The 26,714-nt window shown below is 32.1% G+C and overlaps 1 protein-coding gene across 7 annotated transcripts in view; it reads right to left on the reverse strand.

The window, feature by feature from the left end:
* Positions 1–26,714, reverse strand: part of ERBIN (erbb2 interacting protein) — a 202,214-nt gene that overhangs the window by 37,124 nt on the left and 138,376 nt on the right. For all 7 annotated transcript variants that reach the window (XM_074206738.1, XM_074206736.1, XM_074206735.1 and 4 more), the window contains 9 exons: positions 24,694–24,750; positions 19,262–19,325; positions 18,150–18,224; positions 15,797–15,941; positions 13,644–13,716; positions 9,848–9,977; positions 9,126–9,241; positions 7,713–7,782; positions 180–279 (listed from right to left, as the gene is read on the reverse strand). In XM_074206738.1, the coding sequence (XP_074062839.1) occupies positions 180–279; positions 7,713–7,782; positions 9,126–9,241; positions 9,848–9,977; positions 13,644–13,716; positions 15,797–15,941; positions 18,150–18,224; positions 19,262–19,325; positions 24,694–24,750 (830 nt within the window). The remainder of the gene's footprint in view (positions 1–179; positions 280–7,712; positions 7,783–9,125; positions 9,242–9,847; positions 9,978–13,643; positions 13,717–15,796; positions 15,942–18,149; positions 18,225–19,261; positions 19,326–24,693; positions 24,751–26,714) is intronic.

The following is a 26,714-nucleotide window of genomic DNA, read 5'->3' on the forward strand; positions in this document are numbered from 1 at the left end:
GCAAAAGCAGTTACTAATAACCTATTAATGAACTCATTAATGTCTATGAAATTACTTTAACATTATTTAGCCAGGCATTTCTGATTAACTCCCCAAATTCCCTTTAAAAGATCTTAGAGCTTTTAATTTATAAGCTTGTTTTCAAATGGTCAAGCATGGAAAAAAAATTAAACTCCTACCATCCTCAGTCCTTGGCTGCTGAGGGAACATGTAGTTTGTAAGCACCATTTTCTGTGTTTCTGGATCAGTCTCTTTTTGAAGAGGTATTAGGGGTTTGGACTAGAAAAAGAAAATAGGTGATTAAATATGTATTTTTCAATTAGGTTCCAACCTGGATTTTTCCAAGTTACTAACTGCCCTCCATTTCTCCCAATTTACCCATGTTACATTTTAGTAACTTTTTAAAGTAATATCTATTAAAAATCTGTTAGATGAAAATCTAAATTAGTATTCTGAAAAGGCAAGCTCTCATTATTATATCATTTTCAATGAAATAATATATTTGTAGCTAGTATACATTCAGCAAATATTAAGCACAGTTATTACTAAACCCTGGGGAAGATAAAAGGTTTAGATAAAGACATGATCCCTACAATCACAGAGTCTAATAAGTGACATCTAAGAGTAAGAAAAATAATACTAGATTTATGGTTCAAAGTATTTTCAAATGGTTCAAAGTACTGTACCATCTGTGGTACAAAATAAGAAGAGGAAATTGAGGCTCAAAAGTAAAGAAACTCAGTAATCTCAAGTCACTTTAATGATGAATCCTAATGACCTAGCATTGAAAATGAGTGGAAGGTGATCTCACCAGTTCACACCCTGAATTATACCATCTTTAAGCTACAAATACTATATTCCAAACTTAATCTCTTATTTTTTGTCTCACTCAATTTCTTATCACTAGAACTGCTTTTTTTTCTTTTCATCAGGATGTCAAAATCACTTTCCTTCCTTATTACCCTGCTCACTCTTCCCAATCACCCTTTCTCTCCCTATGCCCTGAATACCATGTAGACATCTCACTGGAAAAATGCCCTGGAATTTCAAACCCTGAATATTCTCAATAAGTGATTAAAACACACATCCTTGGGTAACTTCAAACCAGGGATTTTTTCTACTTCTGTTCTAGGTCTATTGAATATGGCTAGATAAAATCAAACTGCCTTTTATTTGAATATGACTTAACAAAAAATTACCTTATTTATATAAATTCCTGCACCAACCACTGCAAAGCTTTCTAATCAAGTTTGAGCCTGAACCTATCCTATTCCTCAACTCCCCCATGACAGAAAATGACTGGGTTTCCTACTTAACTAACAAATCATAAGGAATTTGGAGCAAACCCTTCTAACTCTCCTCCAATCTTCACAATTTCTTAAGTAACATCACCTACTTTCTTCTCTTCTGAGGAAGAGCTTCCCTTAATCCTTCTAACCTTTACCCATGATACCTACTCACCACTACCTCTTAGAAGATCTTGCTTCAACACTGTCTTCTCTCTGCACTTTCAATCTCACTTTCTCAACAGTGTATATACCCATATACCCCACACATCCCCTCTCTACAAAAACTGCCCAGGTTTGCCTAATCCTTAAAAAGAAAACTTCCAATGACTCTTCCAACTCATTCATGTATCACCCATCCTTCTTTCTCTTACCTTTTCAAAATACTAGGAAAATTTTTCAACATTAGGTCTTAACTTTTTTACCACCTATCCTTTCCTCAATTCCTTACTCATTTGGCTCTACTTTCTCTCGGGCAGGAAAATAACCTTATTATTCATAATGTTTATATACATTTATATTATAAGAAAATGTGACTGATTTTAAATTATTTTGTCTTACAATAGTTTGATCAAGACTGTCTTTAATGAAAACTGACTTATACTTTGCATAATACTAACAAAGTTAGAAAAATGCAAAGTAGGAATTCTGAGGGTATAATTTCTCCCTGGTTGTTCCTGATACTAGAAGTGAGAGTCTAAGACTCTCATGGCTTCTGCGATAGTTATTAAGCTTAAGGTCCTATTTGTAGAATCATACCTCTGAGTGAGAAAGTGATGGAGAATTTATTAAGATTCATTTTGCTGGGGCGGCTAGGTGGTGCAATGGATAGAGCACTGGCCCTGGAGTCAGGAGTACCTGAGTTCAAATCTGGTCTCAATAATTACCTAGCTGTGTGGCCTTGGGCAAGCCACTTAACCCCATTTGCCTTGCAAAAAAAAAAAAAAAGATTCATTTTGTTATAGAATTTTACCCCCCTCAGTGTTCAGGCCTCCAGTTCGCTTCCAGTGGGAGTTTATGGTTTTCCTCGTAGGAAAAAAAAAAAAAAAACTCCAGTATTTATTTTCCAAAGGAGTATTTTGAATTTCCAGTGCAAAACTGGTGATCAGGTAGTGGGTGCTTTTTCCCAGGAAGGGATTTTGGACTCACACAGAGGCTAGATTATATGCTGGAGAATCCTGACTACAGAGAAGGAAGGTCAGATTTCTCTTTTTATTCTCAGTCATATTATGTTCCCACTGCAGAGTGAATTTTTGGGAATAGTTCTTTTCAACAAATCTTAGGTATGACTCCACATCTAAGGTCTCTCTAAAACAGATTATTAACAAAATTCTTAATAAAAACGCATTCCTCTTACAATGTATTTGGGGCCATCTCCAGTCATCTGAACTTATCATTGGACTCAGATAGCTACATAGGAGAGAGTAAGGCTCGTGACTGTACACCCCTTCCTCACTTAAATCCAACTCACTTGCAAGTCATGACATCACTTTTCTGATGTCACAGGCCTCTTCAAGAATGAAGGACCAGAATTGTGGAGCTTGAACAAAGACCAAAGACTATTGCCTCTAATTTGAAAAACAAACAAGCAAATGTTATCTTATTATGCAATTTTGCTATCTTATATTTTATTTTCTTTACTTAAGAACATGATTTCTCTCTCAACACATTCAATTTAGATCAATGAATAGCATGGAAACAATGTAAAGACTAACAGACTGCCTTCTACAGGGTTGGGGGAGAGTGGGGAGAGGGAAGTGAGATTAGGGGAAAAATTGCAAAATTCAAAAATAAATAAATAAATTAAAGGGTTTTTTTTTAGAGAAGAATGCAAACATTTTGATTTGATTAAACATGTAAGATCATTCCAGACATCTGTCCATATTGATCATATTTCAAAATGAAATAAACAAAATAAAACAAAAATAAAAAACAAAAACAAAAATAACCACTAATGACTAACTTCATAATTAGCTTTTTTAGTAAATAGAAGTACATGTTTATAAAGATTTTTAAAATATAAAAGATTTTAAAAACTAAATAAATTTAAAAATAAAAATGTTTAAAGACATACAAAAACTTTTAAAGATTTACATAGGATTTTCTAGATAAAAATTCTGTGAGATATTATTTTATTATCCCCATTCTACTGATGAGGAAAATAAGACCCAGAGAAGTTTAATAATCTCCCCAGAGTAATGATTTGGAAAACTAATTTAAATTTCAAAAAAGATCTTTTCAGATCTAGTACTCTTTATGCTTAACGATTCTTCACCAATGTTTGAAACAGTTTACTACTTACTTCCTCGTGGATCTGCTTTTTTTCTAGGAAAAGGAGCTCAAGGACAGAATAAGTGGGAGAAGTACCAAAAGAGAGGTATCTCTGAAGTCAAGGTTTCTTCTTGGTTTTCTTCTCCATCCTTATATTTATTTTCTCCCTTGATAGTCATTCATTCACATCACAGCTTCAATTAGCTCTACATAGGTAACTCTACATATGTACCAAACCTGTATCTACAATTACTTAAAAATACTTCCATGAGCCAAAAGGAAAGCATAAGAGCTTTCCTTTTAAACTCATTCTTGACTTGAAAGATTTCCAATGTTCTATTTAAGGTCAAAATTAAACCTATTTATAATTAACCTCTACTAACTAGGAAAATGCCCAAAAAAGAAAAAAAGATAGCTTTTACATGTAACTATATCCATATCTCTTAGACCTGCAAAATTGAGACTACTGACAACTAACAACTTCAAGGAAAAAAACAGTAAGATGGAAAAGTAAAAAAAAACACAATTTTCTTAAAATTAAGGGAAAGGACAGTGGCTAGAGTAAAAAATGAGTGACAATATGTAAGAAAATGTTTCACTATCTTCTCTAATTTTTCACCCCAAGAGTCTGAAATAGAAAATTATGCTATATGCATGCCAAATAAAAACAAATTTTAAAAAATGATTATGCAGTTAACATTTTCAACATTTTTCAAGGTGATCTTATTCAATATATTAATTATGGAGAACACAGTAAATGGACTTTTCATGAGTATGAATGTAATGCTTATTATGTGGTAATGAGTCCTCCAGTATGTCCTTTTATACTATTAAGAAAATATGCATTTACTATTATTCTAAAGTTTCAATTGTAGACAAATTAATTCAAAAAGTTATCCAAAATTGAAGGAATTAATACAAATTACAAAATGTTGTAGAGTGAATATGTATGTAATACTGACTTTGGTACTTTGCAGCTCTGATTTTAAAGGTGTGAATCCATCCTTTACTGCCATCTCCTATTTACCATAGTATACAGTTAACTTAATGGACATTATTTCACTAGAATACACATTATCTTAGTGAGGTAACTGAGCAAAGTTTTAGTTAAGGATATTTATAATGTACATTTACAACAAAATTATTAAATTAATTATTTATAGATGCATAACATGAATAATGTAGGCAGCCAGGTAGTACAATGAAGAGAGAGAAAGAGCAAAGTCAAGAGTCAGAAAGACTCATCTTCTGGAGTTCAAATCCAGTCTCAGTCACTTTCTAGTTGTGTGACCCTGGGGTAAAGGATATAACCCTGTTTGCCTCAGTTTCTTTATCTGTAAAATAAGCTGGAGAAGAAAATGGCAAACCATTCCATTATCTTTGTTAAGAAAATTTCAAATGGAGTCATTAAGAGTAGGATCTGACTGAAAACAACTTTACAACAAACAAAAGATGAATAATAATACTCTAAGAAAATTACTTTCCAGTTTTATGATTGAGAAAGTGTATTTTCTAGAAATTATACAAAATCAAATTAATGCTAGTAAAATAAAAGAAAAATAAAAGAAATTTACCAAAGAGAAATATGCCATGTGTAACTTTTTTGTACCTCACATGTTGATAAGTAAACTGAAAATCATAACAGTGTGAATTATAAGAAAAAAATCTACCCTAAAAATGTTAATATTATCATTAATTCAAATTGAAATATATCATCTTCTAAAAATTACATATGATTATCAGTTCCCATAAAAAATCCTGAAGATCAATTTCATTCTCTAGTTGGGAAATCTAAATATACTACATTTAAGAATCAGAAAGGTGGGAAAAAAATTTAAATTAACAGCTAAGATTTGGTAAAAATATATAATGCTTCTCACAAGTTTTTAAGAAATTTAGTTTACCAGTATAAGAAGGGGTGGCTAGGTGGCGCAGTGAATAGAGTACCAGCCTTGGAGTCAGGAGTACCTGAGTTCAAATCCGGCCTCAGACACTTAATAATTACCTAGCCATGTGGCCTTGGGCAAGCCACTTAACCCCACTGCCTTGAAAACGCTTTAAAAAAAAAGAAACTAAGAAGCAGGGAATTATAAAAGTAAAGTAATATTCTAAGGGAAGGGAAAATTCATTTCCCTAAGGAAACGAACAGTAAGAAAATATGCAATTTTGCAAATTAAAATATAACTAGAATAGCATAGATATTTTTAGCTAAAGAAAAACTATGATGAGACTTTAAGAGACTGAATTCTCCGGCTCAGTGTTGGCTGCCATAATAGTGTATCTTACTCCAACATTTCTAGAAAAAATCTGATTTAATTTTGTCTCAAAAAAGATCATTGACATTGTCAATCATTAACATAATTTTTTCAGTATGAAGATTTTTACTACTTATTATTCCTGTGATCTTGAAAGACGAATTTCACTGCTCTTACCCTAAGTTTCCTCATCTGCAAAAATGTGGATCTTGGGATGGATGATATTTAATGCTTCTCTTCTTTTTCTAAATCTCAAGATATAGTGGCCCTAAATCTGCCATCACCAGAAAGACTTCACCTGCTTAACAAATTCTATATGAAGGCGGTTCACTTTTGAAAAATTTTAAGTATCATTCAAATCTAAGAAGGATTAGTAAGGTTTCCCAAAGGATTTTTATTTTCTGCATCAGTCTTTACTATCACTTTCCAATAAATAACTTCAGAATTGTTACTTGGTGATATAAAAATAAAGGTGGCTCCATGGAGTTCTCTGAAAACAGGAAAAAAGTAGACCAGAAGAGTAGATCCCACAGAATAAAATATTCAGTCCAATTTCATCCTTTTAAAGAAGAGGTCTGGGAAGTTAAATGGTTTGCCCAAAATCACACAGGATTGGAGTAGCAGAGTTGGGATATAAACCCAAGTATTCTGAACTCCATATATATTGCTCTTTCCACTCTACCATATTTCAACTGAGCAATAGACTATACTGAGAGTTTATTATGAGAAGATATGTGAGATGGTCAACTGGAAGGGAGCCATCTGTATTTGATCTTGGTTGAAATTCATAATAACCTATGTTTAGAACAATGTGGATATCAATTACCACAGAATCACAGGGCCAAAATGTTTTCTTAGTAATAGTGTACTGCAGATAGTTTAAAAGATTTCAAGTCTGCTGTATGACATAAAACAAGCTTCTTATATATCTGTATAGTATCTTGAGATTCTATTTTTAAAGCATTTATCAGAGTGCTTGATACATAGTAGGCATTTAATGCTTATTTACTCTTGGTATCTCCTTTCCTCCACTGTCAGAAACTAGACTGCTCAACAATAAAGGCTTAAACCAAAAGTGTAATACAGAGAATCCTCACCAAAATTCTCTTGAAGGAAAAAAATTTTCTTAAAAATTCTGCACTTTGGGGCAACTAGGTGGTGCAGTGCATAAAGCACCAGCCCTGAAGTCAGGAGTACCTGGGTTCAAATCCGGTCTCAGACACTTAATAATTACCTAGCTGTGTGGCCTTAGGCAAGCCACTTAACCCCATTTGTCTTGCAAAAACCTAAAAAAAAAAATCTGCACTTACCCAATAGTAAATTAATTTAAACCATATGTTCTCAGTTTCCTGAGGGATAGGAAGATCCTAATTAGAACTTCAATAAAGGCCTCTATCAAGCCCAGTGCTTTCCTCACAATCCACGTATCAGATAATCCTCATGATATGCCTTTCACAAAACTCTGCACCCCTTTTATTTATGCCATGTCAGAATTACTCAAATACTATTATTTTGTTTTTGTTTTGCAAAGCAGTGGGGTTAAGGGATTAAGTGACTTGCCCAAGGTCACACAGCTAAGTTACTATCTATTAAGTGTCTGAGGCCACATTTGAACTCAGGTCCTGACTCCAGGGTTGGTGCTCTATCCATTGCAACATCTAGTTGTACCCTAAATACCTTCTTTATAAAATAATTAAGATAATATGCCAGTGGGCAGCTAGTGGGTACAGTGGATAGAGCACCAGCCCTGGAATCAGGAGGACTCAAGTTCAAATACTTAATAATTACCTAGCTTTGTGGCCTTGGGCAAGCCACTTAACCCCATTGCCTCACAAAACAACAACAACAACAACAACAAGATAACATACTAGTAGTGAAGTAGCAAAAATGTTTTACCTACCTGGTTATCTGAGAGCCACATAGCAGTCAACTGCTGTAACTTTGTAAAACTAAAGGGCAAATTCTTCATTCTGTCAAAAGATAAAGCATCAGAAAACAACACAAATGTGGGAATGTTCTTCAATATTCTCATATACAATAATGCTGTACTTGTAGTGGCTTGCCCAAGGCCACACAGCTAGGTAATTATATGGAAATTATATTGGAAAATACTTAAATAACATAGGATCTTACAATAATAGTGATGTCTACTTCCTGCAGGTTTCCAAAGCAATTTACATATATTTTCTCATTTACAACCTTTTGAGAAAAACTCAATAAGTGTGGTTGTTTTCATTTTACAAACAAGAACAGTGGTTCAATGAGATTAGGTGATTTGACAAGAGACACACCACATTAATAAGGCTAAGGAACAGACCCAGATTTCTTCTGACTCTAAATTTATCGATATATTATACTAATGTTTCAAGATATAAATTACACTGGAATGTTTAACATATTGCCAACTCATAATATAACCACAGATAATGCCCATAAAAAATAGCATCCAATAAGTCTTTTTACAGTTTAAAAAGTCACTATTTTTTCCAGTTGAACTAATTTAAGAATAGCTAAGAAAGATATGGTGTTGCTCTATAAAGTTAGGCAATGTTGATTTGGAGTGAAGCCAAACAAAATATTATATGTTGAAACATAAAAAAATGCATTGGAAGAATTCCTTATGTCATAGAATTGGACAATGTGGCACTGTTTAGGTGAATAGATTATTTTATATTTATGACTATTTTCCAGACTTACTGAACCAGAGTAAAATGAAAAGGTTCAATAAAATCTCCTAAGCTAAAATGTCAAACTTTAAGAATCTTTGAAATATTCTTATCTAATGAGTATAAGATTAATTCAAAGTTAGATTTTACACAGAAATTTGGGATTAAAGTTGGGCAGATAATTAAAATAATGACTATTAGGGGTATAGTATAGACAATATTCCCTTACTAATTTCTATCATTCCATCTGTTAAGTTTGTTGTCACTACTCATCATGGAAATGTCAAATCTCAACTATGATCAGAAATATGTTACTTTCAAATGCAGTACTGTTCAATAGAATAACAAATGTGAAATTTTCTGTCACAATGTGTCACAAGAGTAATTTAATACAATGAAATTTCTACAAAATGTTCCAGGAAAAGAATGGCAAGTAAAACTGCACTTAATGTGGTAAATAATCAATATCTAAAAAACCAGAATAATTCTTTCATACAAAAATCAAATCTGTCAAACAAAGTAAAATTATTATTTAGGAAAATACAAGGATTAAATTTCATTTATGTTCTTATGAAAATTTAAAAACAAAAAAATTTGGCAGTGACATTTACATTCAGTATCCATAAAACATAATAGAACTCACAAACCTGTTGTCACTCAAATTGATGACTTTTAATTTTTGCATATCACCCATTTCTTCTGGAAGAGTCTCAAGTTTGTTAGAATGGAGAAAAAGCACGGTAACATGCTTCCAGTTGCCAATCTGAAACATAACAATGATGAATTTTGCAATGGTAAAGATAAAGAACTTAGAATTTTTTTTTTTTTTAGGTTTTTGCTATGCAATGGGGTTAAGTGGCTTGCCCAAGGCCACATAGCTAGGTAATTATTAAGTGTCTGAGGTCGGATTTGAACTCAAGTACTCCTGACTCCAAGGCTCTATCCACTGCACCACCTAGCTGCCCCAAGAACTGAGAATATTTCAAAAAGATTTACATTTATATTCAACAATATTTTAGTGATAATTTAATGATTTTTTTAAAACAAGAGTACTATTTCATAAAATGTCTTAATTTTCCTCTTCAAATTTTATTTCATTTATGAAAAAAATCATTTTTATCTTTCGACAAAATAGCTCAAGGTTAAACAATTTAACAAACTAGTAAACATCTATTAAAATATTTGATGAAATCATACACATTTCAGTGTATTTATTTTTAGGAGTAGTCAAAAAATTTCTTCAAACAAATAGTGAAACAAAATTACAAGATGAAATTGTCTTTTTGTAATTAAATATCAAATCAAGGCATTAGAAAAAGATGAATAAACCTTAAAATACATAAATCTAATTTAAGAAATGTTACAGTACCTCTGGTGGTAACTGCTGTAAGTAATTGTGATCTGCAGCAAAAGTTCTTATATTAGAAAGTTGCCCAATGGATGAGGGCAAAGCTTCTATTTCATTGAAACTACAATCCAATTCTTCTAATGATACGAGTCTGTAATATAAAAATTTTAAGTTTAAATTTTTTCAAGTATGCATAATTCAAAAACTTCTAACACTGTTATACATCTATATGAATCTTTTAATTCTCTGTCTTGTTTATAAACAGACATGTGCCAATCCTATATTTACATGTAGGTCGGTCCAATATTGACAAATAAGAATAAAATCTCATTGACTTCACTACACGAGTATACCTATTTTGATACTTCTAATTCTTCAATGGTTCTGCAATTTGTTTGGTCCATCATAGATTCAAACTATAACCTCCATTCTATCTCATCTTGTGCAATTCCCACCCCCACCGGTTTTCCATGAAAACTTCATATAGAATTTATCTCATACCTTGGAAACTTCATCTCCATACTATGAATATACTATTCTTGCTGCTAATTTCTTCAGTGTTTCTCAGACAAATCTATTTAATTCAAATACATACTACTGGGATTTTGCCCTTAAATCACAGTCATTTCTAAACATAACTGACAAACTGAAGTCTCTTTGTGATAAAGAAAAATAATGAAGCAAAAGCCTCTGATACATAAACCTTTATATGACATTATATACAATATTGTCTTCTAGTAATCTTCCACCTTTGTGCTGTGAATAAAAAGTATATTATCTCTTTTCCAGGGTTGTGTTGGTTTTTGATCAAAGTTCAACTTCTTTTTAATACTGTTATAACTACATTGTTTAGAATTTTATACACACACACATGGACACAGAGTTATTGTTCAATTCTTTTAAGTCATGCCTGACTTTTCATGACCTCATTAAGAGTTTTCTTGACAAAGACACTGGAACAGTTTGTCATTTCTTTCTCCAGCTCATTTTAGAGATAAGGAAACTAAGGCAAATAGGGATAAGTGACTTGCCCAACATCACACAAGCTAGTAATTCTCTGAAGTCAGATTAGCATGCAGGAAGTTGGGTATTCCAAGTTCTCTTATCTACTCTAGCTGAAAAGATGTACACAATACACACACACACACACACACACACACACGCACACGCACACACAGTGTTTAATGAGGATTGTACAATATGAAATTATTTTTAAATTTTTAAAGTAAATTGAAAATGCACGAATGCATAGTACCACAAACTAAATTCCCACAGTGGCCATGCACAAAAAATATGTCTTTTTCTGCATATTAAATCTTCACCTTTAGACAGGAGGTAATATAGTCATCTTCATTTTTTTGAATTCATGGTTTATCACTATGGTTCTCAAGTCTTTCTAATTTCTTTTTCTTTATAATGCTGTTCTCCTTATAGAAATGGATCTCCTACTACTTCTGCTCACTTAACTCTGTACAGTTTAGAGATCTTCAGTTTCCTCTAAAACTTTATGCATTTTACATTTATTATGGTAATGTCAATTAACGTAATTCCATTACATTGACATGCCACAATTTTTTTTGGCCATTTCAAGTAAAGAGCACTAGCTTTGTATTCAACTTTTGACTACAGTGAAAAATAGCTGCTGTAAATAGTTTCCTCCTTTTATTTCTCTGAAATATAGACCTAAGCAGACATATAAGTTGGATGGGTATTTTAAACTGCTTCACAAAACTGCTTGACTAGACAAGGCCTCATTGAATGTTTCCTCATTTTTTTCCCTCCTCTTTGTCCCTTCAATGGGTGTGAATTTGAATTTGCACTCCTCTAATTACCTGTTATTTTTTGCAAGATAGTTGTTGATAGCTTGGATTTCTTCCTTGAAAAATTGCCTTTGTTTATGCCTTATCTATTGGGGAATGGCTACTTATGAATTTGAAGTAGTTCCTCATACATTTTGACTAGTTGACCTAGGGATATGAAACTAGCTGTCAAGTATTGTTTTCCTCAATGACCACTTTTCCTTCTAATTTCAACTACATTAAATTTTTTTGTGTAAAAACTTTTAAATCATTAATAATAAAGTATCCAGTTTATTTTATGTGATCCCTTCTTGTCTTGTCTAGTCATGATCCAATATAATATTAAATAAAGTTAATGGGAAAAGGTGAACAGCTAACTCAAATAAGCAAACTCTGATTAAGCACTCACATCCATCTTAAGTGGGAGGGAAGGGAATACAAAAATGCCAACTCTCTACTTTCATGTTTTTATATTTAAAAAGAGACCTACAGCATCAAATTTATTAGAATTTCTCATAATTTTTACCATGCACATGTAGTTTTTTTTTGAGAAGCTTTTGAAGGCTGTGTTTTGCTATAGTGAATCAAATGCTTTTTTTTAAAACAATAGTTAAGATTATTCATTTCAAGTTTTTACAAAGTGCTTTATAAAGACTACCTCACCTTATCCTCACAACTCAGGTGAGGTGGTATTATTATCCGATTTTATAGATGAAGAAACTGAGTCTTAGGAGAAGTGACTGCCCAGAATCACACAGCTAGCTATTTTTAAGTATCTGCGGCAAGATTCAAACACATCTTACTGACTTCAAAGTCAAGTACACTAATCATTACATGAACTATCTCAAAAATTAATAGATCAACAATTCTCACACTTGTTTTAATCACAGGAAAATTTATATTCAATTCATTTTAAAATAATAATAAAAAAAACCATTACTAACAAACATACTCCTGGGCCGGTGCTCTATATCCACTGCACCATCTAGATACCCCTAAGCCATGCTTTAAGAAACAGCAACAGAGTAACAGACATGGTGGGATCATATCTTTTCCCACCAAGTCATTTACATGTTCTGAATGATGGGGTTTATGGTAAAAAAAAATCATGTACCAAATCATGCCTGTTGGTTTCTCATGTTTTCATCAAATATATTCATAAAATAGGTTCTACACAATTCTCAAAGATTTTAGAAATGAGTAAATAAGACTATGGGTCAGCAATTGCTGATGGCACCCCTTTCCTCCCTGTGACAGCATCAGACAACTTTTCCATTCTTTTGAATTCCTCCACTTTAAAATGTACTAAAAATCAATCTCTAGGGGATCTTTAATTTGTGTTTCCTTCAACACAGATTATTATTTTTGACTATGTCTTTTTAAGTGTTGCTTTCATTCCTTTACATAATAATGTATCAGGAAATTATTTCAGTGTTGAATATGAAAGCTAATATTGATTATCAACATTTTCTAGACCAGTTTAAAAGATATGAAACTTCATTCAATACAATATTATGTTAAAAAAAATACAAAGTGAATCAGCAATCTATTTTTTAAATGTAAGAGTATGTTTATTTATATGTAAAATGTATGCAAGATGAAGTTGTTGCACTATGCATATGAAACTTTTCATGAAACACTGAAAAGCAATTAGGAAGAAAATAAGCCATGAAAGATAAAGAATACAGCTAAACCAACTTATCCTGAGATCACTTGCAAATGAAAACATAAGAAAAATAAACAGATATGAAATGGAAAAGGTGTGCTGGCTCTTTTATACTAATCTATTTTCACCAGAGAATTAGAACCAATGTGTTTGTCCAGTGTACTATTTATGAAGAAGTGTCTATGGCATTCAAGAAGAAGAACACCTATCAATCAATCAATCATTTTAATATGTATGGAATCAACTTTGATGATTCTTTATAAAGACAAATAAATGTTGATCTAAAAATATTTAGGGTCTGCTGGATTAAATAAAAGTTCTTACTATCCTTGGTATGTCATGGAAAACTTACCCTCCTATAGAGTCTGGTAAATACATTAACTGGTTTTCATCTATTTTAAGTGTTGTTAATTTCTTTAATGATCCTGTTGAAAAAAGACAGAGAATACTATATAAAATACAGTTAAATGTGCTTTCTGTGCATAAAAAGCACCTTCTAGAAATCAATAATAATTTTATATTGGAGCTCTATAACTTGGTCAAAATAGGCAATTAGACCCAAAAATTACTACTAGCATTAAGTTTTGATATTCAAAACTAAAATAAAAATATTTGTGGTACATCTTTATAGAAAGAAGGGCAATTCACAGGAAACATATAAAAAAGTTAGTAACATTTTATTTGCCAATAAGAATTAGATACTAAACTGGAATGAAAGAATTCTAATTTCATGGAGAGAATGGAAAAGGTCAGGTGTTGAGAAAGGTAATTAATGACATTTTTAAAAAAGTTAAAATTGATACTCTTAAACTTTCACTCTAATCTCTGTATACAAGGAATGAAAATTTTAAAATGGATTTTTAGTAAAAAGTGAAGTGTTGATTAGATTGGATTAGAAGAAAATTCTCAATAAAACTATACTAGTAGACTATCAAGAAAGAGCAAACATCTTAAATTCAAATGAAAAACTGTTAAATTCTTTCTGTTCTAGTAAAAGGAACATGAAATTGATGATGCTTTTATTATTGACCACTTCACTGACATAATTCAGCCCAAGAACTAAATTGAATTCAAATATATTATAAGAAAAAGTATTATGTCCAAGATAAATTCTCAATGTGCTGGATGTGTGTGTGTGTGTGCGTGTGTGTGTGTGTGTGTGTGTGTGTGTGTGTGTGTGTGTATATATATATATATATATATATATATATATATATGTATAATATTATATGGTTGCTATATTGGATTATGTTTTCTTACCAAAATATCTTTTGGTCTGTTTTTAAAATGAGCTATGAAATAAAAGGGAATTAGACTTTACACCAAAAGTCCTCTATAGGGGAAAATTATATTTAATATAATTCAGATATAAAAAACTTTACTTACAGTAGGTGCTTTGTTTTGTTCTGTTTTGTTTTTTTGTCTTTTGCAGGGCAATGGGGTTAAGTGGCTTGCCCAAGATCACACAGCTAGGTAATTATTAAGTGTCTAAGGTTGAACTCAGGTCCTCCTGGCTCCAGGACTGGTGCTCTGACCACTGAGCCACCTAGCTGCCCCTGGATGCTTTGTTTTAATTAAGGTAAAACATTTTATTTCAAGAAAGCCTGGAGAGAAAGGGTTCCACTAAAAGAATCAAGGATAACAATTTAATTTGGTACACTATATTTTAAACTCTGGAATTTAAACTCTGGAATACATGGCAATGTAAATTTATACTAAAGGAATTCAAAACAAGGTAGATAAGATTATATAAGATACTAAAACCAGATTACATCTTAAATACATCTTATATTTTAGCTTTTCATATGATTCTACTTTATATTTGACAAATCAACAACACTTTTAAATAATTAAATGATGCTGTTAAAATCATTTTCAGAGGAGCTAGTAAGGTACTGAATTTCATCATTAGAATTCACTGCACTCCATCTCTATTTTGGGGAGGGAGGGACAGATCTCTAGAGAGAGGCAAAGTATTAAGTTCTAAAAATATCTGTGGAGATGTATGAAAAGTGCTTTACAAGTACTTTTTGAATGCTACTAATTACTATTAGTACTATTATTATTATTATTATTATCATCATCATCATTATCATTATTAATACCACACTCATCTCTTCGATTTTGATCTTTCCCCTGGTTTGCCTAGTAAACTCCTTTTGGGATTAAGAAAGGCCACTACATGGTTGGGTTTTTAAATCATTTTCATGGTAGCTACACAAGGACAGTGAAGAAACATGGCTTAAATGTCTTCCCCCCCCCCAATTCCTGAAGGGAAACACTACCATAGAAAGTAAAGGAAACTAGTTATGGTAATGTCAACAAAGAATTAAACAATGAATGAAAAATGAAAATGTCAAACAAAAAAAAAAGAGCAAAATTTCCTGATGGTAAATATAAGTGACTTTAAAACAATGAAACTTTAGACTTAGTACAGGTAGGGCAGTAAAATATATGTTTTCATTTTAGTAAAAGATGAATATAGTAACTATAAGCAATACAAACCAATAGATTCTGGCAGTTGTTGAAGTGAATTGCTAGACAGTAGCAAGTCTTCAAGACTTTCACAACCTGAAATTCCTTCTTCAACCATTTCAATGTTGTTCTTTGAAACATCCAAGTAAGTTAACTGCTTCAAGCTACCAATGAACTATGAAAGAAAAAGAATTCACTTGAAATAACTTGATCCACAAAAAAAGCAGTCAGAAAAATTTAGGTATCAATATGAATACTAATTTAAAACCAAAATTAAGTTTAAAAGAGAAATTTCAATAATTTTAAAACATAGGACGATGAATGGACTTATCATTTTTTAAATAACCAAGATAATATTCAAAGGACAAAACTGTATATCAAATTGTGAATAAACATATATCCTGTTTCCTTTCATCTCCCTACTCTTCTATGCATTTTTTAATTGATGGTGTTCTTTTTTCCCTAAATCACTATACCTCAATCTTCCCCCACCAAATTTTCTCCCTTCTTCTAGTTGCTCCAACTCACACCCTTCGAAGTGAAAAACTAACATTTCAATGAATAGTATGGACAATTTGGAATTTTCAGTCAATGTAATGTTGTCAAATATTTGCTCAGACATTAGGCTAAAGGCATTACTTATTTTGTAAGTGCACTTGTGGACAAAGAATATACATTTTTTAACCTTCTGCAAAAATTAGGCTTGGGTTCTTCCCAGAGATTTCTCATTAGCAGGCAGGTTGCTATACACTTGAAAAAGTTTATAAGTGGCCTTTTGGACTCTGTGAATTTATTAGCCTATTAACTGAGAGGCAGAACAAAGAGAAAAGTCTAAACCTAAGCAGTCCAGGGCAAATGTCCTTAGGACAATGGTGAGACTCAGATACTATTGATACTGATAGTACCCATCTTATTCCCTGGAAAATGGATGTGGTGAAAAGGGACAGGGTATGGCTAGTGTTTAGGGTAGCAGAAGTATTTGGAAACCATAAATACTATCTGAAAACTACTATCAATGACAAAATGAGGAAAAATTACTCAAGTGTTATTAATTCCACATCAAACCAGTATGATTTATGTGGAAAGACAGGACTAGGAGTAAAGAAACTTGAATTCTAGTTCTAATTTGGCATAACCACATGCATTTAAAACTTCTGGGTTTCAATTAACTCATTTGCAAAACAAAAAGATTGTACTGATGCCAGAGATGGCTTCCAGCTCTAAGATTCTATGACATAATTATTAATACTAAATATTAAATTATATGTAAAAGTTTGAAATATAAAATCAATAAGACTTATAGTTATTACCAGAGAAAAAGATTAGCACTAATTTTAGGGTAATCTATATAGATCGTCACCCTCATTCATCAAGAAGGCAAGCAGTATACCAATTATACATGTAAAGTTATATAAAATATTATTTCCATACTGGCCATAATGAAAAAACAAAACAAACCCCTCCAATCAAAAGGTGAAAAATAATGAGTGAAAAAAGTATGTGTCAATCCCATCTCCAGAATTCATCAATTCATTCTTGAAGTGAACAGATCATCATGGGTTTTCTAGAACTGTCTTGGATCTTTGTCTTGATCAGAGTATTTTACAACGTTCACAGTTGATATCATTACAATATTACTGGTATTGTGTACAATGTTCTTGTGGTTCTTGAGCAGCTAGTTGGCACAGTGGATAGAGCACTGGCTTTGGAGTCAGGAGGACAGGAATTTGAATCGACCTCAAACACTTGCCACTAACTAGCTATGTGACCCTGGGCAAGACACTTAACCCTGATTGCCTTGCATCCAAGAACATCTCCAGTCATCCTGATTTGTATCTGGCCGCTGGACCCAAATGGCTCTGGAGGAGAAAGTGAGGCTGGTGACTTAGAACAGCCTACTTCACTCAAATCCAATTCACTTGCTTGTTATGACATCCCTGATGTCATTAAAGAATGAGAGACAAAACATTATTTTTCTGGTTCTGCTTACTTCACTTTTATCAGTTCTTATAAAGTCTTTCTGGGTTTTTTTGGGAATCATCTTGCTCATCACTTTTTATAGTCCAATAGAATCCCACCTCAATCATATACAACAATTTGCCCAGCCATTCCCCAGACGAAAGGCCTCTTCTAATTGAGGAAATTTTAGATTCAAATAATTCCTTAAAGACAAATGCAGATTAATATGCCTAGAAAGGTAAGCTTAATGAGCAATGACAAAAAGGAGAGTAAGTTGATCAGTGTTCAACAACGAATTGAGCTATAACAAGAATATCACACAGTCCTGAGTAATACAGATGGAAGTAAATCTCCTACACAGACTAATGAATTAGTAAAAAACAAACTAACAGCAAATGAAACATTTATAACTTCAGATACATACCCCTGGAATAAAAGTCAGTCTATTACCATCCATCCAAAATTCTTTTAACCCATTAAGTTGTTCAAGTACTTCAGGCTATTTGGAAAGAAAAAGATAAATAATATATGAGAACTATTTGTAACTCTTTGCTTAGAACATTTCAGGGGCAATGTGGCATAGTGGACGGAGAATCAGCAAGGTAGTTAGTAATACTGGTCCTTCACTGATAGAGATGAATGACAGAGGATTCCAAGAAGGAAAATAATGAACCTCAAAATTCAGGTATAGGGTGCAAGCATATGTCATGTTCAATTAATATTAAGCATATCTATTTGGTTCAAGTAAAAGGTGTATGAGGAGAAATGGTTGAAAAGGCTAGGACGATAGGTTGACAACAGATTGCAGACAATGCTGATAGCTAAATTTGAATTTTACTGTCTATCCCAGAAGAATCAAACATGCCCAATGATGCTCCAAGCAGGAACTAGAATATATGATACAAATATTTAACAAAAAAAAATACAACAGGACACAGATATTATTAATACATGGTTTCCAAAGTCAGTTAGTGGCCCCCATTTCTGAGTTTGACACCACTGTTCTAGGCAATTGAGAGCTAGTAAACTGGGTTTTTGAGCGAATGCATAGTAAGAAAAGAGTTATCCTTTAAAAAATTATTCTGATAACAGTATCAAGGAAATGGAGGGCCAGAGACTAGAGGAAGTGATGCCAGTAAGAATATTATAGCCATAAACAAGAGGGTTTAAATTAGGGTAGTAGGAATGAAATAAAATAGCATGATGGATCAGCAATCAAGAGATCTGAATTCAAATCTTAGACCTACTATCTACCAGTAAGATCATAGGGAAGTCATTTTATCCCTGTGGATCTTGATTTCCTCTTCTATGAAATGAAGGTGTTGGACTAGGATCATGTCTCTAAACTTATGATCTTATGACAGATGATAGAATGTGAAAACCACTGCTGAATTGAAATTGAAATGATTTATAAGAGATTTTTGAGTCTCAGTGTTTTGAAGGATGGATGATACCATTGACAAAATCAGAGAAGTCAAGAGAATCAGCTGATTCAGGTATGAAAATGATAAATCAATTTTGTACATATTAACTTACCACTTCTGTGAATTCATTACTTCCCAAATCTAATCTCTCCATCTGAGTCAGTCTATTCATGGTTCTGTGTGAATAAATTAAAAAAAATTATTACAAAAATAGCCATATTTAAATGAACAGTATTCTAATGGTTTATTAAAGTGAGCAGTGTTCTATATGGATAGGGATAATTTCTATAATGGATAGGGATAATTTCAGAGTCAAGAGAAGTTGAGTTCAAGACTTTATTTCCAACACTTCAAGGGCTAATCACTTCACTTCTCAATTCCCTATGCAGATCACCATGACTAATAGAATTGGGATCTTAATATTTAGTTAAGTTGGTTCAAATGAATTAAGTTAAAATTAATTTAGTACTACCCCTCTAATTTTGATCTTTTTAAAAATCAACTTTTATGTATGCATATTCCTCTGAATCTCAAGAAAAACATGATTATCTCCCTAGATATTAGAGGAAGGGTGGGATAATGCATAGGATATAGTCATAGACAAAGGATTTAGAATTGAATTCTGTCTCTTTCACTTACTAGACCTTTACAAACCTGGAGAAAATAGTACATTTCTCTAACTTCAGTTTTCTCATCCACAATAAATGAGGAACTAGCTACCCTATGAGGTTCTTCTAAGCTCTAAATCCATCATTCTAAAGCAATATCCAATAATATTTTAAATCATTCAAAAGAAAACTTCAAAAAACTTTTAAAAAAAATCAAGGAGACAATAAGGTCTAACTTTTAAAAGGGAATATAAATATTTGACAACAATATTACACTAATACCAATAACAGAAAAATATCAATGAGACTTTTTATCCACTAAATTATCATATAGACAAAGTTAATGAAATGGAATAGCTAAAAGATCCACAAAGATTATTTTAGCATTTTGAGGGAAAAAGTAAAAAAATAAAATGATAGCAAAGTTATATAAATGTACATATGAACCTATTTTCCTCCCTAAACTTTTACTTTTATCTATCCCATTTGTTTTATTCTTCTTTTTGCAACTTACATTTCCATATCAATCTTACACTGATTTCTTTTTCTTATTTTCTTTCTAGCTTGAGAGCAATTTGTAAGCAAAGTACTACCATGAGCTAAGCTAAATGCCAGGGAAATAATAGTAAGCAAAATATTCCCAGCAAAAGAAATTTACATTCTAATGGGAAAGATAATATGTGTAAATATATGCATACAGGATACATGCAAGGAGATACAAAATAACCTTAGAGAAGAAAGGCATTAACAAAAGACCTCATGAAAATAGTGTATTATCTGAGTCTTGAAGGAAATCAAGGATTATTGTCAGATTTTATGGTTTGTAAAATCATCTTAAAAATGTGAATTATCAAATGAGAGATATAATTTCATGCCAGCCTTTGTAAGGATGAAGGAGAGGAATTGGTAGAAAGAACAAAACCAAATATATGTATTACTTCTACTCCACTATTTGGAGATACAAGAGAAAAGAAGCAGTGAACCAAAAGCTAAACTCCTTGGAAAAAACCCTCTATCCTTATTGTCTGCATCCAGTCATTTTCTTCATTATCTTCTAGAATGTAGCAATATGGCTTCCAAGCTCATTCCCTCAAGTAAATGTCCTATATCCAAAGCTACCATTCCTCTCTTAATTGCCAAATTTAATGTCCTTTTCTTAATCTTTATCCTGACTGACCTTCCTTGCAATATGTTATATTCTCCAGCGATCAATTATTATATGAATGCAGTTCCCAAAACTGTACACTGAACCCTTGTCTCTCTTCTTCTGAACCCTAGTCAAACATCATGAACTATGCCTTCTAAGTATTTATTTAAATGTCAAATAAAGAACTTAGCTTCCCCCAAATCCATGCCATTTCCAAACTTCTCTATTCTTCTGCAGGCACCATACTTCCAATCTCACAGGTTTGCAACTCTAATTTCATCCTCAACTCCTCATTCACACTGATCAGTTGTCAAATTTTGTCTCCACAACATCTCTCATGAGTTCCTCATTTCCTACTCACATCACAAGCACTATAGCTTAACACTAATAACCTGGATTACTGCAAAAATCTTCCAGTTTTATTATTTGTTCTGTCTCTACCTAGTCTAAGTTATATTTCACTTAGCTACCAAAATTATTTTCCAGTAGCACAGTTCTAATGATATCACTCATGTCTCTACTACCCTAGAGACAACTAGGTAATAACTAGGTAATGCAGTATATAAGAAGAAGGAGAAAGATGTGAATTCATATTTGGCCTCAAACTCTTAACTAGCAAGTCAATAAATCTGCCTCAATTTCCTCAAATGTAAACTGATGATTTTAACAACACAAACCCTCATAGCATTGTTGTGAGGATCAAAATGTTACTAAACTACACAGTACAGGCCTGGTTCACAGTAGGCCCTTAATAAATGTTAAGTTGACTATTATGGCTTCCATTCCAATCTCATACAAAATCTGGAAATCATTAATCATCATCATCATTATCATCATTAATAAAATTTAGGGTTTTAGTTACATCATCATTTCATTGTATAAACTGACATCAATAAATCAATGAAATAATTATGGGCCATTGTGGCAAAAAAATAAAAAATATAGCAAATTTGATAAATATTAAGGTGAAATAACAGATAATTGCAATAATCAGACCAATCACATGTTTTTATATGAAACTTAAAATTTAATGCTCTGTAATATAATCATACATACAGTGGACTATGTGAAGAATGAATTATATTGATATATATGGTGTGAGGTATTAGCTAAATCTAATATACAATGATATATACAACTACGTGAAGAATGAATTATATTATATTATATTATATTATTCAAAGTTTAGATGAACTAGGTAAGAGAAATAATGAAGAGAATGAGGTAAAGAAATGCTTTTCAGAAAAAGCAGAAAAATTAAAGTTAAAACAATAAGTTAAAGGACAGTAATGGAATGAAGAAAGGAGGGAAATGAAATCATGAAATCAAGAGAGAAAAAGGAACTAGAAAGCAAAACTGCAAAACTGGGGTGGGGAAGCAATAAATGGAAGAGGGTGGGAGACTTGGAAATAAGGGGAAGAAAAACAGATCAAACTGGGCTTCCTTTTCAAGAGTTTAAGTCAAAAATAACTGAAGAGACACAGAAGTATATATGCAGAGGTATGGAGATTTCAATGTAGAAGATAACATATACATATAAATACACACACACACACACACACACACACACACACACACACACACACAGCATATAAGGCATTTGGGGAGCTGGAGTTGAGGGGAGAGGAAGGTTAGCTCCCTGTCACTTTGAAAGGATTCAAGCAAAGGTTTTCAAGGAGGGGATGGATGGTCACCTTAAGATACTGTTGGAGTGGGAGTGATTCTTTGGTTCAAGTTTAGATTTTAAGTCCTTTGATATACTCTGTAATTCTGTGATAATTTATATCTGCAGCAATACCATTTCTCCTATTTGCTTCTGACCTATTGTAGGCCTGGAAATCAGATAGTTAACCTTTTTACAAAACTGTGCAGATGAAAGAGTGACTACTAAATGAAACTGATGATAAAATTAAAATCCAGGGCATTGAATTTGTGACCCTAAGTTGCTCAGGAATCTTTTTGCTTCCTTTCTGGTTCATATCTTTTTACAAATGGATCAGATTTCTAGTAGCCGAACTAGAAATAATATGATATATACAATGTAATATTTCCTAATCCTTCTAAAGTATGTATGTTTACTAGTGTCCACAAAATACATTAACTAATATTCTTTGAAATACATATTTTACTTCCTCAAATAATTTATATTTCTACTTGTAAAATTTATAATTTTATAAATGACCACATATAACTGCAGACTTAATTAAGTATCAAATTACCAAGATTCCTTTATAGGGATAGAAAGAAATAATAATTAAATTCATCTAGTAGAAAAGGAAAGATTTTTAAGGAAAATAATGAAAAAAAATTAGTGGAAAGAAAGGAGATCTAATTCAAAGACCCCTGCTACTGGGACAAAAATATAGTATTTAACAAAAATCCTGGAAAAAACCAGACCATACAAGGAAAGAAATTAGATTTAGCTAATACCTCACACCATATAGAAAGATAACCTCCAAATGGATACCTAGATAAAAGATGTTACACTATAAAAAAACTATTAAAGGAACAAGGCTGAATTTACCTCTTGGATATATGGATTGGAGAATGGTTCATGACCAAACAAATAATGGAGGGAATAACAAGATATAAAATGCTTAACTTTAGTTACATAAAATTAAAAGTATTGCATAAACAGAGCCAATGAAGTCAAGAGAACAGGTAAAGGGAAAAAAATCTTTTGCAGAAAGTTTCTCTGAAAAATGTCTATTTTTAAGATATTATGAACTGATTAAAATTTATGAAAACAAAAACCATTTACCAATTGAAAAATGATGAAAGTATGATTTCTCTCTCATCACACTCAATTTGGATAAATGTACAACATGAAAACAAAGTAAAGACTGACAAAGGTGACAAAAAAGGAAAATGAAAACTGTTGGGAGAGTATTGAAGAAAAAACAGGAATGAGAATGCACTCCTGATAGAGTTGTAAATGATCCAGCCATTCTAAAAAGCAATTTGAAACTATTTTTCTAAAGTTACTATTAGATGCACATTCTTTGCCCCAGAAATTCAACTACTATGCCTATCAAAGATCAAAGAAAGAGGGAAAAATTCTGGGGCAACTAGGTAGCACAATGGATAGAGCACTGGCCTAGAATCAGGAGGACCTGAGTTCAAATCTGGTCTCAAGACACTTAATAATTACTTGATCTTGGCCAAGTTACTTAAACCTATTGCCTTGCAAAATCAGAAACAAAAAAAAAAAAAGAAAAAGAGGGAAAAATTATACAAAATCTTGTATACAAATTATCTACAAAAATGTTGATACCTTCTTTTTTATAATGGAAAATAAGTAGAAATTTTATACACACACACATTCACATAAACACATATATATATGCATATGGATTAGAAGATTAGGAAATTATAGTAGAAATTGTAAGAATGTGTTGGAATACTAATGGACTACAAGAATGGAAGAAATTGATTCAGAGACCTTAAAAGATTTGATTAAATTGATGCATTGTGAAGTGAGTAGAAGGGAAAAAATGGATACTATAGTATAAAAAGGAACTATTTTGAAATATTTGAAAACTCTGACCAATGAAAGGAAAAATAATCAAAAATGAAGTCCAATATTCAGAATATGACACATCTGAGGATATGGTCAGTAAGAATTATTTTGTTTGACAATAACTTTATTACAAAGGTTCTCCTTTATGTTGCTTTGCCTACAGTGATAAAGGGAGAGGGATAAAAATGAAAAAAAAAATAGATTTATACTTTTGAAAAAGTTAATTAAAAAAAGAAATCATATAACATTAATAGTATATCTTTACTTACTTTGGCAACATTTTCAACTGGTTTTCTCTAAGTTCCAAAATCTGAAGTTTTGTTAACCTGTAAAATTAGGGAGGGAGGGAGAGAAAGAGGAGAGGGGGGGGGAGAGAGAGAGAGAGAGAGAGAGAGATTAAAATCAAAATTTGGTTCCTTTTTCTAGATGAATGGCAAGACAAAGTTACTAAATTAAGGGTGTATTTATAATATAAATAGATATAACAGATACAAAACATTTATTATGTGGTCACTATGTGCCATACTCATGGGAAATAAAAATTTTATTATTTAACTACAATGTTCCCAAGAGGGAACAAAAATATAATAAAAACATTTCTATTTCAGAAAAGCTTGAACAGCAAAATATACTTAAGAATACTTTTAAGGAAATATAAGGGGTGGCTATCTTTTTGAGGGCCTCTTTTTCTTACAGTTCATTCATGTTTAACTTTTTATGTTACGTTCACTCCTTTGAACTTCAAAAATTCTACATAGTTCTAATCTTTTTCATTAGGAAAGCTAGGAAGTCTTCTAACTTACTTCTTTTTTTTTCCCTCCATTTACATTTTGTTCAGTTTTGATAGGCAAGTTATTTTTAGCCATTAAGTTCTCTGCAATTTAGGGTATAATCTTAGCTGTGGCTTCTTGGTACTTGAATTTTTTGGGGGGGAGGGGGTATATTTTTCCTAAACAGGTTGCTCTGGATTTTAAGTATCATGTTCTTGGGACTTTTATTTGGAAGTGTTTGGGTTTTTTTTAGGTTTTTGCAAGGCAAATGGGGTTAAGTGGCTTGCCCAAGGCCACAGAGTTAGGTAATTATTAAGTGTCTGAGGCCAGATTTGAACTCAGGGACTCCTGACTCCAGGGCCGGTGCTTTATCCACTGCGCCACCTAGCTGCCCTTATTTGAAAGTTTCTTTCAGGAGATGACTGTTGGTTCAATTTCCACATACCCACCAGTTCTAAAAGATTTCTTTTAATATGATATCAAGGTTTTTTTTTTTGATTATGACAATCAGCTAAGTCCAAGGATTCTTGGTTTTTCTCCTCAATCTGTTTTTCAGGTCAGTTGCTTCCAATTTGAAATCTTTAATTTTCTTCTATTTTTCAGTCTTCTGACTTTGTTTTAATATTTTTGGTGCTTCTTAGATTGCTGATTTGGGAAAAGAGACAACTCCGCTTTTTGAAGAAGAGACTACTATACCAAGAACTATCCTTTGAAAGCCTTCTAATTCAAGATCTAAGAATTCTATTCTAATGAAGTGAAAGGAACAATATCAAACCAAAAGAACTGATAAGAAAACAGTTATCTTTCTTTCAGTAGAGAGTTAGAGCTTATCGAAGTAGAATATGATATAAATTGTCAGACCTAGCCTCCATGTTTGTTGGTTTGTCTTAAGATGATATTGTTTGGGGAAGTTAGGTGATGCAGTAGAGAGAGCACCTGCCCTGCAGTGAGAGGACCTGAGTTAAAATTCAGTCTCAGGCACTTAACACTTACTGTGTGACCTTGGGAAAGTCATTTAACCCCGCTGCCCCACCAAAAAAAAAGAAAGAAAAAGGATGTTTACTATTACAAGGTAATTTATAGATAAAGGGAAAAGTTACAGAAAAGTGACTAGTAATAAAAACAAAAGGTAACTATAACACTTAAAAAATATGCTGACTGAAAATAACTGATAAATAATGAGGAAGTCATTTCCAAATCAGCTTTCTCTGTACACTTAACTTATTAAAGAAAGCAAAGGTGAAAATTAATACCAAATTAGAATAATAAAAATGAAGTATATATAAGAGAGTATTCGTAATTGAAATAACTCCAAATTAAACTATTTAAACAAAATGATCTAAATTGGGAAACAGAAAAAAGAACACACACTGACAAGTGCTATCATAATTTGTTTAGTAAATTTAATTTTTATGTCAATGGAAATAATGAGTACAATTAAAGAACCTAGTAAATGCATGGCCACATAAAAGAAACAAGAATTTAAAAACCTTTGTAAAATGTTACAAGGAAGAATAATG

The sequence above is a fragment of the Macrotis lagotis genome, chromosome X, assembly GCF_037893015.1.
Source record: "Macrotis lagotis isolate mMagLag1 chromosome X, bilby.v1.9.chrom.fasta, whole genome shotgun sequence".
Lineage (NCBI taxonomy): Eukaryota > Metazoa > Chordata > Mammalia > Peramelemorphia > Peramelidae > Macrotis > Macrotis lagotis.